General features: G+C 32.1%; 1 protein-coding gene and 1 non-coding gene across 2 annotated transcripts in view; both read right to left on the minus strand.

The window, feature by feature from the left end:
• LOC128182853 (phospholipase A2 inhibitor-like) overlaps nucleotides 1–15,919 on the minus strand; it is a 309,453-nt gene that overhangs the window by 247,214 nt on the left and 46,320 nt on the right. Inside the window, exon 4 of the mRNA XM_052851613.1 lies at nucleotides 2,186–2,257. Within this exon, the coding sequence (XP_052707573.1) occupies nucleotides 2,186–2,257 (72 nt within the window). The remainder of the gene's footprint in view (nucleotides 1–2,185; nucleotides 2,258–15,919) is intronic.
• On the minus strand, nucleotides 1,315–1,387 carry Trnat-ggu (transfer RNA threonine (anticodon GGU)). The gene has a single exon. It is a non-coding gene; the product is annotated as a tRNA-Thr (tRNA).

A 15,919-nucleotide genomic window follows, 5' to 3' on the forward strand; every position in this document is an offset into this window, starting at 1 on the left:
CAAAAGTTAGTTGCAAAGAATAGCAAAATGAACATATTTAATTTGATTTCTTTAATCATTAACTGTAATTCTACGGACACTTATAAAATAGATGTTAAAGTTGTTAAATCTCCGGGTTCATGGCTGCGCCGGGTACCCCGACCACCGACTTGTTTATATATCGTTGTAAACACAATATTAAATAATCTTTTTATATTACTTTGTTTTTTTATTTGTTGGCGTTTATTCAGTGACGATGCCAATTTTCACCAAAATTCGTCAATTAGAAAAGAAAAAATTCGAGTTGTCTCAATAATTTCCGAACAACCCTCGTACACTTAATTAAATATACTGATATTTTACATGTTCCAACATTACATCCCCGCTATATCAGATGTTGTGAACTGTATAAAATCGCTCAGCATTTGATATCAATTAGCGTTAAATATTGAAACACAATGCACATTTCTTTGCATACACTGTTGACGTTGAATTTAATAATTCTTCTAGCATGAATATTTGAGGTTCCAAACATTTTTTGAAATTTTAAATGTTCATTTTACAATATAAAATCAGAAAAAAAACATGTTAAGTCCTTGCACTGTGTATTTTTTTCAGTATTAAGCCTCGTTCATCAACATGTATGTTTGGCGGAATCACATTACAAGGCATTTCGATGAGACTTTAAAAATTTATCATGTAATAGCAATTTATCCAATTTGTATTTTGATATGTGATCACTTTGCGTGACAAATAATTTGATTAGAATATCAAGATTATTCAACGGATAACATTTTATGTGAAAAATATGGATGTCTTCTTATGGGCGTCCTTAATATAGCTGAGCTTGTAGTTCTACATATATATGCAGGTCATATTGCAAAACAAAAAACTTAACAAGTGACTTTTTAATGCGAAATCTCATTTTATTTCTTTTTTAAATTATTCTTATTTAATTAGTTGTGCTTTTTATCAAACATAATTTCGTATGGTTTAAAAATGCATATTGGCAAAATTTATATTTCACAAATTTCCGTTACAAAGAAAACATTGTACACATGCATACTTGTCCGTAGTGCAATACTTGTATGACCATAGATCAATAAGATCTATAACACTTGCTATCTACGTCCAAAATTTGAAGTTTAGTTTATGTCGCCTCGTCATTTCTTAAACGTAGTCGATGTTTTAAGTCGGCTGGACAAAGACGACATTCCGTTTACGGTTCACAGATTGATATGTCACGGGGTCGTTATTCCTCGTACAAAATAAATAGATAAAAGGATGATCCAGTTTCCACGTTGGGCGCCAAATGTCACAAGTGGTGAAAAGTCAAGTCTCAACCGGGACTCGAACCCAGGGCCTCTGGCGTACCGTGCCAGCGCTCTAACCACTGAGCTATTGAGACCCGATATATTGAATGACAGTCACACACCTGTGAACCCGGTGACATACTCCCCCTCTTGGTAGAAATTCGTCCTCGAATTTACGAGTAGAACTCTACGAGTTAAGGAAATGTTGTGAAACATGTTCCTAGGGAGTGACCGTGGGATTTGTACGTTGGGCGCCAAATGTCACAGGTGGTGAAAAGTCAAGTCTCAACCGGGACTTGAACCCAGGGCCTCTGGCGTACCGTGCCAGCGCTCTAACCACTGATTTATTGAGACCCGATATATTGAATGACAGTCACACACCTGTGAACCCGGTGACAGATACATAAGGTTTAAATGTATATTTATTTTTTATCAAAACTAAAATCGTGTAAAAAAGAAACAAATATAAGGCTAATTATTTATTACACTTTTGTCAAATCTAAATTCCTATGTATACTTTAAATAAAGTTTTGCTAAATATATTTATTCTTTAGATAGTTATTATTGAGTATAACACTGTAAGAGTATATTTTGGTATAACTCCAACTTATGTAGATCTGCAAAAGCGTGTCTACCCCCTGACCCTCATTGTTGTTATTTTAGGGCAGCTTATCGAACAGTTTTTTTAAATAAATTTCACAATAATTACTGATCAGATTATATTCAAAGATAGTTTACTGTTATCATCTCACACGTGTTACATCAATATCAAATATTAAAATCTGTAACTCTTGTGCAGGTATTTCGAAGTTTATTTGAAAAAGTCTGCATTTATAGGTGTCGATGTTTCGTCATGATGTGAATAGCACGGTAACAGTAGTAACAATACTTACAGATACTCCAACTGTGGTAGCCCTTTAAAGGTGTTGTTGTCGATCCTTGATATCTGATTACTCCTTAAGTCCCTGAATGAAAGCAAAACGTTTATATCAATGATATTTTAAATATTCAAAATTGGAAAATAAAATAAATATAGTCAAACTAAGTTCTTTAATTCAAACGAATGTTAAGAAATGAAGTCCAATTAAGCATTTATAATATGAATATGATTGTAAGTAAAAACGGAATCAATTTTGATGTGTAATGGTTAATGCTATAATCCAATGACTTTTTATTATACTTTAACGAGGTATGTAATCGTTCACGTGGTATAAACATAATAGAAATTAAATCTCTGCATTTTAATTTTCGCATTCAAGTACACTACATTCTCAGAGGTCTCTTTTTAGGGATCTGTTTGTTTTCTTTTTTCAATTTTTTAGCCGATCATGATTTGTTTTAAGCATTATCCGACAGTTCCTAGCTATTACCTAAATGACAAGTGAATTATACTGATATCAAAAAAACACAAATGTACTTTTATTGTAAATAAATGTTATTTAACAATGCTCAATATTTTGAATTTGACCGTTTTTAAAAACTATGACCGTGTGAAGTTTAATATTTTTATCTATTTTAGCATAGAGGTATTAGCACTAATCTATTTTTTCAGAAACCTTGAACACACACAGGGACATTTTTTCTACTGTCGCTGATGTATCTTTCAAGGACAGTAACATAATTATTCTTTAAAGTTGCGCTCTGTATTTTCGAAGAGATGAAAAAGGGCGGTAAAGAACTTTTAAGCACATTAAATGAATATACGTAAATATGATTTCCAGATATGAAGGTACCCTATATGTTCAAATTAACATTATTAATGATATGAATATCGGCAAGCATCTGATAATACTGAAACAAGCTGGATATTCCAATAAGCAGTTGAAAGCATTCATTATGCAAAACCTGAACGACGATGGCATACAACCTAAAGTTTTCGTATTGAACAGTTTGTTTCTTCACGGTACAGAACAGTTTTGTACATGTTACGGTACGGTTTTTACATAAAACAATACGATGCTCGCTCGTGGTACGGTATGTTTTTTGCATGGCACGCTACTCGGTTTAGGTTATCTCCTTTCCATAAAATTGTTCTGCATTTTTGAATATTTTCAAAACCCCGTGTATTTGTCTATGAGATCATTTCCAATGGATTTTGTATAGTATTGCCCAATAAAATTCATCAATGACTATTTCAATATCAATTTGTACAGTTGCTGAAAATTATATAGTTATAAGTAACAAAAAATCATTATTCTAATATTATTTAAGGAATATGGAGTCATTCGTTGAAGATCATGAGGTGATAATTTTGCTCGTAGTGTGATCAAATCCAAAAAAAAGCCGAGGGACCTTATTATAGATTTGATCACGCCCGAGCGAAATTTTCATCTCATAATATTTGAAGAATGATTCCTTTTAACTTATATTTATTTAATTTAAAGCCAGTGTAAGGTTAAATAATTAAATGTAAATAAGTCAAGCCCCCCTCCCCCCGACCCCGGGCGCCCAATTATACGTTATTTGACGTTATTGGACTGTATAATCGACACGTAGTGTTATCACAGGCAAAGACACTGAAACAAATGTAAATATAAGGTGATAAAATAAGGTTTGGTGTGATTAGATTTATCAATACGTCCTTCAGGCTTTATTGGATTTCATCACACCATTAATATTCATAAAGAAGGATTTAATATTCATTAAATGCTTACGATTTTTGTTAGACTTGTGTGTGCTTAAAGTATAGTTTGATATGCCTACTTTTATTGAAAATGTTTGATTGTTTACTTGTTTGTTTGTAGGTTTGTTTTGTTTGTTTGTTTTTTTTCTATAAGTTTATATCTGATATTACTCTTGTTATATAAATTGTATTAAATAACGAATTTTAAACGTAACATAAAAGTGCGTCACGATATCAGGTTCATATATTGTAAAAAAAAAAAAAGAAAAAAAACAACTAATAAACCATAAAACAATTTAAAAATGTGGAAATATATGCAAGTCACACATTGACGTCCACTGAGGAAAAAGTAGTTTAGATTAATATCGACTTTTTCATCCTTTGAAATCCTTATCAGAAAAATAAATTGTTGTTTCATTTTATGACGAATTCTATTTCAAAAATTACGCATCCAGACTTTTTTGAATAAACATTTGATTTTGTGCACATATGTTGTTTATTAACTACAGAAATTGACATATCACTCAGATTCATTTCAAAAACTTGGTACTTATAAACAACCAGTGCTTAAAATTAATTTTAACAACAAAATCACATTACGACTGTCATCAATAGTGTAATATAAAAACAACAGAGTTTATTAGAAACTTATTTGTTTCCTGGTTTTTGATTTTGTTTCTAGTTTCCTGCAGTCAACATATTAACATAAACGACCGAATCTCCAAAAGATCTACGACACTCACGGCGAATTTACTCTCTTGCAAGGCTCAGCGCATTACCCTTTACACTTCTGGAGCATTACTCTGGAGATTTTCTAGGAGTTAGGGTACGTCCATATTATTTATTTCCACTGCTTAATTCAAAATATACTGATATTCCCGAGGATTGACTGACATCATCTGATATCTACTGTGCAATCACTCTACACTACTGTAAACCTATTGTACATCTACTGATATTCCCGAGAATTGACTGACATCATCTGATATTTACTGTGCAATCACTCTACACTACTGTAAACCTATTGTACATCTACTGATATTCCCGAGAATTGACTGACATCATCTGATATTTACTGTGCAATCACTCTACACTACTGTAAACCTATTGTACATCTACTGATATTCCCGAGAATTGACTGACATCATCTGATATCTACTGTACAATCACTCTACACTACTGTAAACCTATTGTACATCTACTGATATTCCCGAGAATTGACTGACATCATCTGATATCTACTGTACAATCACTCTACACTACTGTAAACCTATTGTACATCTACTGTACAGAGTTGTGTATCCCACCTTATCCTATTGGGAAGAGCTGCTGTATTACACTGTATTCCACTGGACAGAGCCACTGTATTCCACAGTACTCCACTGTACAACTCTGTACCTAAGGGGTACTCACAGCACTGTTTCCTGCTATATCTAGTTTTTATTAGTTGTGATGTTAATCAAAGTACTGAAGAACTGACGGGAGTTGATTTTGTCGATATTTATTTATTTTAAAATCAATGATGTTATTTTCCATGACAGGTACATGTAGTTTCTAATTTGAATTACGCTCATTTTTATAATATGAATTTTTTTACTTTTTCGACAAAAATGTCGAGAAACCGCCATATGAATCATGTAAAATAATATTTAAAGATAAAATTTATTCAATCAAACTATGTATCAGTAATAGAAATATTTCTCAAAAATTTTCTAAAAAAAAAGGATTTACGGAGACAGCCGAGCGTCGAGTTGAACGAGACTATATTGAACTCTGGCGTAGGAATATATACGACTACAAAAAATATTTAAATTGTTAATGCCATTTAATGTCTGACTATTTTCAAGGTATTAATAAATACGTTTCATTGAAAAACAATGCTTTAGCATACATTACATCGAATTTATCAATTATTTTCAAGAACTACGTCTTGTCAGCAGCAATGATTTGTGCTGAGGTCCAAACACTGTTACACTTTCGGTTTGTCTGAGTAACTGCATAGGAGAGTTGATCAAAATCAACTCCCAAAAACAATATTCAAAATATTACTTTAAAAAAATACATATTCAAGATACAATTTGTATGGATTATTTTTGATTATCTTTGCTTGTTAACAAGAAAAAAGAATAGGTTTCTATTTCTTTAACATCATTTTTACATGCGCAGATTCAGAAACCGTTTTCAGGGGATGGGGTCCGAAGTTAATCTATGTTTTCCACCGGAGGGTGGAGACCTGTTTTCTATTTCGATATTAGAATTATGTAAACTTTAGAAATTTGAATCTCCCCACTTAGACTCGTGCACGTATTAAAAATTGTTTTTCATTTAGCAGACATAATATAACAGCTTAATAAGTTAAAAGAAAAAAATATATATTTATTTCTAATTCAAAATTGATTCTTAAATGACTTTTTTGTTTTTATAATAAATTCAATTTAATTATAAAACAATATATCTGTGGTGGATTTTATGTTCAACATGATAAAAATAGTTCTCAACATGATAATTCTTCAAAATATAGATTGAGGATAACTGGTATGACATGTCTTTGAAGCCTATTTCACAAGAGGATCAGCAGGGCAGTACCTGTATATAGTAAACATGCAATAGTAAATCAAAAGGTGTGAATGTCGCAATAATCAATTTTAACATTTGTCTGTTTGACACCTTGCTCAAGTTGTTAAGTCGTGTCTTATTAGGGGTATATTTGATATTGAGAATATTTAGTGAAAATGACAATACATGAATGAAAAAACAAAACAAATTTATATTCATTATTTTAGATGATTTTTTAAATCAAAATTATGTCGGATATGAAATATTTTAAAAACTCCAGTGATAAACAGATAACTGATTTTGATCTAATAGAACCAATCAAACAGGTTATTGGTAATGATCATATGTGTGTCAACTGGACAGAAACCTGTGGAGAATTTATCTGTAAAATCTAGAAAGTAGGCTTCAGCTACTTACACAGGGTATTGACATCAGTAATGTGTCTCACCAGTTCTATGACAAAAACCCGTACACTTCTGGCGCTACATCAATATCTCAGAAAACCCTTAAATTACAAATTTGTGGTCTATCCTTCCTTGACTGAATCCGCTGTACATGAATTCTTTGGCAAATTAGAAGTCAAATTAACAAATAAAATTTTATACGAAAAATTCCGCCACCCAGTTTCAATGCGCATTACTAGCATCCTAAACATAACTAGGTATATGTACATAGAGCCGCTTCATTCATTTTTCCAGAATTAATTACTGCGGCCGTATTCAGTGAAAACTTTCACTATGGTCCGCCAAAACACAATATTAATTTATAATGTACAAGCTGCTGGTTAACCGATCATAATCGGTATGCGTGTACAAATGATGCTTGTTGTAAGGTGTGCAAGACACATGGTCATTCACCTGGAGATGAGACCTGCCCGCATTATCAACCACAAAATATCTCACCACGTTTTGCGGTGCCCAGTGTTTCCTATTTAACTTCTACCCATGTGAACTAGAAATTTTGGGTGTTAAACATAAATCGGCAGAACATGCCTTTCAGTATATCAAAGCAGTTCGGGGCGGAGATCTAGATTCTGCTAACGCGATTGCAATATCCGATGACGCGCGTCCCGCCCTTTTTCTGGGTAAGAAGGTCATATCCAATGACAAGTATTTGTCTACAAAGGTTTCCTTTATGGAGGAAATATTAGAACACAAGTGTGTTCAAGTACCAGTTTATTGAGTTAAGCTTTTAACCTGTAAACAATCAACGACATTTGTTGAAGCAACCTACAACAACGAGTGGGGCACCCGCCTTGACCGTGACGGCATCCGCGATACAAAACCGGATCACTGTCCTGGAAAAAACGTATTTGGCGTACTTATGAAATAATAAGAGTCCGAACAAGAAAACACGCTACTCCGGTATAATTGACTGGAAACAAAAACAAAACAAAGATCAACCAAATCAGTGTACCATACTACAGATGCTGGAACAACTCAAAGCTATGCCAGACAGTTACGTGTCGGGGTGTAATTGACACAGAGAGCTCTGATGATGAGAGGTAACTGTACTCGGATCTGGCCTCTGACCTCAGAATGTTCAGAACTGTGGTATGTGTACGTTTAATACGTTCAATATAATCGACTAAACAATCATAGATTATAATTATCTACTTACCAATAAGAAGTAGTATAGTAACTATGTTCATTTTTTTCTATTTAGTAATATCATAATTCAGATTACACTTTCTAAAGACTGTGTTCGACAATATTAAAACATGTTTATAGGAAATACTTATATTATGTATACCAATACGCATCAAATAGTAACAATGTTGATATCTTTCCCTTACTATTTTTTTCATATAGCATTTGAATAATATTACTTCTTTTATTTTTCTTAATTTCTTTTTTTTGTCAACGAATATTTTGAAATATGGCAAATTTAGCTTTGGTATCAGTGAATGTAAGAGGTCTTAATTCGTCAGAAAAGACAGATAATTTTTTTTTCATGGCTATAAGAAATTAAAACTAATATTATACTTTTACAGGAAACACATTTTCTGTAGAGAAAGGTGCAGAATTGTATGATAGAAAATGGAACGGAAAAGCAATACATGCTTTCTCCAATTTACCTTTAGAAGAGGCGTTTCCGGTTTTTTCAATAAAAATGTAATATAGATATTCCTAATATGCATAAGTCAAATGATGTAAGGAAACTTCTGGTAAATGCTTAAATAGACGACACTTTACTTACAATCGTTAACTTATATGCTCACAATAAAGAAAGTGAAAGAATATTTTTTTTTAACTTGCTAAATACATTTATTTCTTTCCATACTTCACAAGATAGTAAACTAATCATCGGCGATGACTAGAATTGCAATTTAAATAAAGAAAATGACAAGTCCTGTAGAAAGTTAAGTACCTGGATTTAGTCGATGCGTGGCTGAATAAAAATCCAACAAAAATGGTTATACACAATGTGATGCAGAAAATTCCCCAAAGAGTAGAATATGTTTCATTTTTGTGCGCAATAACTCAATTGATTATGTAAAAAATATTGTTGCTCGGAAATAACCAGGTACTCATAAAAAAACGCAGTTAAGTGACCACAGGATTATAAAATATAATTTAAATTTTAGTAATTTGGAGAGAGGTAAAGGATTCTGAAAATTAAATATCTCGCATCTAGGGAACGAAGACTACAAACGCAAAATCTTAGAATTATTCAAAAATATAGATGACTCAATAGATCCAATTTCAAATGTGAAACTTTTAAAATTAAAGTTCGTGATTAATATATTTCATTAATTACGTAAGACAATCCAAAAACAATGTCAAATATAGAAGAAATGTGTCACTTTTAAGAAAACTTATATACAAGTTTAAATCGACCTGTCCAACAAATGTTGTCAATCTATACAAAAAGTATCCACTTGTGATTTTCTTTCTAAAATGGTTTACATTGTATTGAAGATAAAAAATGTACACTTTCTACGAAAATGTGTTGTAAAAAAAATTTAAGCCTCCCTGTCACCAGGCATTGTTTTAAAGACTGTCTTCAGTGGTAAAACTAATATTGGAATGACAAATACAAAACAAAGTAAAATATATATTTGACAACCGAATATGTGAGTTTAATTACAAATTGCTGAGCAATACAGTGTGTTGTAATATCTTTTTCTTTTAAATGCAAAGATAGGTCTTCTGCTTCTTGTAATATGTGCAGCAAAATTAAAGATGTAAAACATTAAATTTTCGAGTGTAAACATGTTCAGATGATATGGTCAACTTTAAGCTTAGTTATAGGGTTTGTTATACGGTGAAAACATGTTTTGGGGTTTTTTTCTTTGACAGAAATGCAAAAATATGTTTTTTTAATACCATTCTGTCTTTCATAGCCTACAAGATATTTAAATATAAAATGTGTTGTAGATCTCAAAATAAAACAGAGGCAATTAATGCATTAGTTTTATATTTGAAAAACAATATAAAATACAATATTGATGTGCTTGTAAATATGTCAAAAATATAAATGTTTAGAATTAAAATTGTAAAATTTGCAGATATGCTGTAATTGTTATAATACATGTAATAATATTTAATTACTGACCATTTTGGCCGGGGTTGGTGGATATTGTTCATGGGCTGTTTGTAATGTGAAATAAATGAGGAAAAACCATATTTTATAAACCCATGCCCCCTCTCTTTCTCTCTACACCAATCGCCTAAATTAAAACAAGTATGTTGTTTAATTAATTGACATTTTAATATTTCTCTTTTTATTTATATATACAGGTTGTATCTTCTCTTGCACGACTTATTGTCATGATCTGGTTACATTGTATTGCTTTCAATCTCTCTCTCTCTCTCCCTCTCTCTCTCTATCTTACGAATGACAGACTCAATATAGTAAAAGTACTTTAGTCTCTTTCTCTATATCAAAGAGAAATGAAATCAGGGGTATTAGGGAGACCTATGCCCACACCCCTTTTTGTTTGCATCAACATTTTTTTTCTAACATTTACCTATCATTATAGATAACCCTCCGCCCTTTCATTTTTGGGAGGATATAAATAACGATTGGCGGATTTCCTTTTTTTTTAAAGAATTTTTGGAGGAGTCTGCTCCAACCCCCCATTTCAAAACGACCATTCAGGTATATCAATTAGGGAAAAGACATAGCTTATTACAACCTTTATTGATTTTTGAATCCTTTTTACTTCTTGCTAAAATTAATTATACTGTTTAATATGCTGCTGATAAATGTTCATGTTCAATTTCATAATTTATATAGTATATGCAGTAGGTGTTATTATCGGTATGTAAAATTTGAACCCCACATTAAATATTTCATCCATAGAAATCAACCTGTGATAAAGGCATTTGCATGCTGTCTACAAAATTTACCCGTTTATCAAGCACAGTATCCCCTAGATAGGTGTACACAAAGAACCCGTATGTATATATTTTGTGTTAATAAGCTGGTTTTTAGTGGCTGAAGCACAATTTACGAGAAAAAAATGAATCAACAGCCCGGTCGTATTAATTGAGGGCTTGTCATAATCTATAAGAAATAATTCTGTAGCCTGGTTAGTTAGGAAGGTGTATTTTTTTATGATTTAAAAGCGATCACCGACAGTTTACAAATAAAATATACAAGGTTTATGCAGTTTTTTTAAATCAGATTCAAAATATAGAATTTAGGATTTTAATCTTCTCAGGAAATTATCTTAAGAAAACTCCATATTAGTAAAACTCTCTGATAAAAGTTGAAAAACAGAACTGATTTCAATTTCATAGACTTAAACATCAATTATAAGAAAAAATATATATGTCATCACACTTTTTGAAATGGTAGATAAACATGAACTAAAGCATAATTGAGCATCAGAAAATCGTACGTTTTTTGTTAAAAGTTAAAATTTTGTAGTCAAAAACTTGTTTATCTTTTTTTTAATGTTATTGTCAGAACAGTAAAACTACAAACACATTGTAAAATTAATTGTTGGGATAAAAAAAATTGTAGCATTTATACATACAATGAGAGAAAAGTCAGAAAAAGAGTTATTTCCCCTTAGCATAGATAAAATATATTTTTAAAAAATGGACATTTAGGATAAAATCAAGCTGCGAAAATATCTTGAACTTAACAGTAATTTTAGTTACATCCATGTGATAAAATATATAAAACTATCTTGCACAAATTTTAAAGAATTCAAAGTATGACATCACAGAACACTGGATCTACTTTAAAGAATTGCTCATTATTTTGTGATTGAAAGATGCAAAGTAAAGATTAATAAAACATAAATCGATGTTTAATAACCTGTTGAATTTTATTCTATGTAAATGTTGTATACAACTGAATATGGAGGAAAATATCATACTAAAAATATTCAAAAAAGTTTTAATATTTCAAATTTATGGTACAGTGGGTTACAGTAATTTCAGTGCCAAGTACAGTAGCTTACAGTGGGGTACAATAAGGTACAGTGCTGTTTAATAGAAATGTGCAGTAGGGTACAGTGGGGTACTGTTTGAGTCACTAAAGGTACAGTGAGGTATTATCAAAGTACAATAGATGTCAGACAATGTCAGTTTGATTTCGGGAAAATCTGTGGATTTTGAATTCAGTAGTGATCTTCCTCCCCTGCCACGTAGCGCAAAGAAGGATTATTCTACCGCACTGATAAAACAGAAGAGGTATCTCTCATATTATCACATTTTAAACAAATATTATATAAATGCAATTTTTTGGTACATATCGTGCAATGTACATCTGCATTGTCTTTACGCTTTAGTATTTATACAAGGATATGTTTCCATGCAAGTTGGATACTTTAAAAGCTTAGTGTATATTCTCCCAAGAGGACACTAATTTTTATAAGCATTATCAACGGGATCTGCTAGATTCGTGTAAATAAAATTAATACCAGCTTGTCAGTGGTTGGCTCGAAGTTGTTTTTATTTTATTTTTTTTACATTTTATTTGATATAAATGGATCCGATCTCCTATAATTGCTCTATGTGCTTTTAGAATAATTCTGAGCAGCGTTTGCTCCCATAGTGTTCCTGAATTTACTTGGTGCAGGAAATCATGAATTTATATTTGTGATCGGTAATTTCAGTCGTCCTGGTCACTTTACCTCCAAGGGGTCACAGTAAACAGTAATCACCCTCCGTGTTAAGATGAATATCAGGTGCATTATTCAGGGTTGATTACTTTTTGTCAGGCATGTTATGTATTAGGTATTGCCAGTTGACCTTTAGTGGCCTATCTGTCCTAAATATTGATTGGCGCCATCTCCCAGTTCCAGGTCTAAATATTAATGGTTGTTTAGAAGGTAGGCCCAGTCCCGGTAATGAACTCAATAACCTTTAAACTTCTTTGGTACTAAGTCACCACCATCACAACAACTACTATACCACCTACTCAGGCTTTCTGTGGCTGAGTGACCGACTGAAAAATACATCTTTCCAAGTTTGTAACTCGATACCGTTACCTGAGTGGATTTCCATACATGTCTCGAGATATACAAACTTTAATCAATTGAATCCAGTTGTAAGGTATCACACTGGCTAATAACATTCTTTACACCCTGTGGAGCCTACGCAAAAACATAAAACCCAATTGACTTAAACATTATAGCATCGGTTATCGACTTTGCATTTCAATGTGCCTAAAATTTAACTAGAATTAACGTCAATTGTAACTGAAACAATTCATTAAAATCTAACTACAAAATGTTTCGCCTCTCTTGATGCTTGGGGAAAATAAAGTAAAGAGCAGTGCGTTCTGGAATTCGTTTTGAGAGCATTAGTTTATTAATTTATTTGAGACACAAGTCCTTCTTCTCCTATTTGCTGATACCATTTTGGTAGATTCTTAGAATAGTGTTTAAAATTTGGAAAAAAAGGCCAATATTGAAATCAACCAGAGGCCTTGGGTTAGAAGCAATACACTTTCGGTTCTAATGCTATTATCCGGCGTATTATCCACTTCGACATAGATACGCTGAACGAATAAGGAGCAACATTTGCCCTCCGGACCTTGGAATTCTCATTGAACTACCTCTCCCTGTTCTCTCCAGGTCCGGTGCTCATTTTCTACCGTACGAACATATTCCTAAGCTTACATATTTGGCCTAATTTATCCTTTCTGACAAAATATCCTCGGCACTCCTAAAGTCAAGCAATCGTTTTGTAAAAAAAAAAGTATTTGATTCATAAGGGATTTTTAAGCAGGCAAGGCTTCAGATGCAGTAAGGGCGGACACAGAACAGGTGTCGTAATATTGACATAAAAAAGCCGATGTTATTTATAAAAGGAAAATGGTTTGAACATTTTGAAGGTGTAAAAAAGATCTATTGAATAGACACTTATTCCAATGTAATGACATTTGTGAACAATATGTGTTTGTATATATTAAATTTAATAATCATGATTGTTAGGAATAAAATTAACGTCGTGGGATAGAAGGTTTGTCCGTGATAAAAGGGTCTACTCAGGAGTCATCACGCAGTTGTTAATGAACGCAGAGTAAAACATTTCCTGGAGCCAGATTATCATGGCCATTTATTGCAGAGGTAATGTACAGTGTTATCAATGTACTGTTACACTAAATTTCACAAACATTAAGTATTCAGTATACACTGTTATTTTAAACGTGGCTATAAAAGAAAAAGAAAACATTGGTAAATTTTCAGTCAGCTGAAGATATGTCGCTTTAAGTAACAAATTATATCAATTTTGCATTGTGTTTGTAACTAAGAAGTCTTTTTTAAACTGTCAAATTATATGACTATTATAAATTGTTGTATATTTATATATTATGTGAAATAAAATTAAATAAGAACTATGAAACTAATCCTATGAAAATAATTAAACGAACTGTTTTAACTTGATGCCACAACAACACCAACTTCTACTACGAAAACAACATTAAGACAACAATAACAACATCAGAGACAACTAAAAACAACATTAGAGACAACAATAACAACATCAGAGACAACGACAACAACAACGACGCAGACAAATACAACGACAACAACAACAGCAACAAGGATGTAGCCGATAATAACGATGGCGACACGGCGTCACGACGACAACAACGGCACGTGTTGCTTTACAGAATTTACAACAACGACGACAACAACAACAGCATCAGAGACTATGATAACAAAAACAAAGACGATGACATCAATAACATCAAAAAGGATATCAACGATAATAAAACAGTACCACCGCGATAACAACGACAACATTTGTTGCCTGGCATTTTTTATACGTTTCTTGAAGCGTTGGCAATATTGACACAATATTGTGTGCTTACATTGTAATAATGCTTCCATTTTTCTAAGCAGAACACAGTGTGTTTCTCACAATATTGTGTTTTTAGTTAGTGGTGAAAATTCAAAACATAACATTCCAGATAAAAATGATATTTTAACAGAAGGTATTGTATTTTTTGAGTAGGTACATGTTTTTAGATACATATCATGTTTTCAGATATATATCATCATTATGTGTTCATAATGTTTAAAATGGTTTAAATTGAGAATTTTCTTGAATTGTTCGGGAAATGCACAAAAATTGTTGCGACATTGCATATATACTCCATCATAATCGCCTAGTATTAGGTAGTGAAAATTAGCACACATGTTCAACAAACCAAAACAAGAACTTGAATTATTAAAAAAATGACTAATTGTACATAAACACGTAGATTATATGTTCTTGGTGCAAACGCTTTCAACATTAATTTATTCTTTTTGTGCAATTAAAAAAGATACAATAATAAAAAAAAATCTACAAATAAGTTCAACGGAAATTTGACGGTCATTTTTACTTTAATGGAAGTTTTAAGTTTTCTTATTGATTTTTATATTTTATTCAAGAACATAGTCATTGCTGCAGCAGGTATTTTCAACTTTCCAAAGATACGGGTCACTCACAGTTAAAAAAAATTATGCATAATGTATATCTATATGCATTGTTTTTTCTCAACCGCCATACGGCACACAGAAGAATCACCTCACTACATTGATAAAAAACACAAAAAAACTTTAAATGTTAAACTTCTTAATACAATAGCTGCGATATTTTATGTTCAGGTCGTATAAAATAGCTATTTGTTTCTAGTTTACCGGCAATATTTGTTAAAATCCTAAATCTACCCAAGATGTCCGTGCCAGTCGGCAATATTTTGTCTGTTTCCTGATTAAATAATGTAATTATCTCCAACCTCCCAATCACAGGCATTTTGTTCGGCGAAATCTTCACTGTTTGTGCTCAGACTGCATGAATCAGTGGTAAGTCAGAGATTATCTTAATTTGCTTTGTATGTTGCGTCCTTAAGGGATCCGATCTCGTAGGATACTTCTGCGCCATGCGCTCTAAAATATTAATTCTGAGCAGCTTTCGTATCCACAGTGTACATGCATAGACTCGGTGTAAAACATCATATATCTAAAGTTGTTAATTTCTTTAGGAACATT

This window comes from Crassostrea angulata, chromosome 5 (assembly GCF_025612915.1).
Source record: "Crassostrea angulata isolate pt1a10 chromosome 5, ASM2561291v2, whole genome shotgun sequence".
NCBI classification, from domain to species: Eukaryota; Metazoa; Mollusca; class Bivalvia; order Ostreida; family Ostreidae; genus Magallana; species Magallana angulata.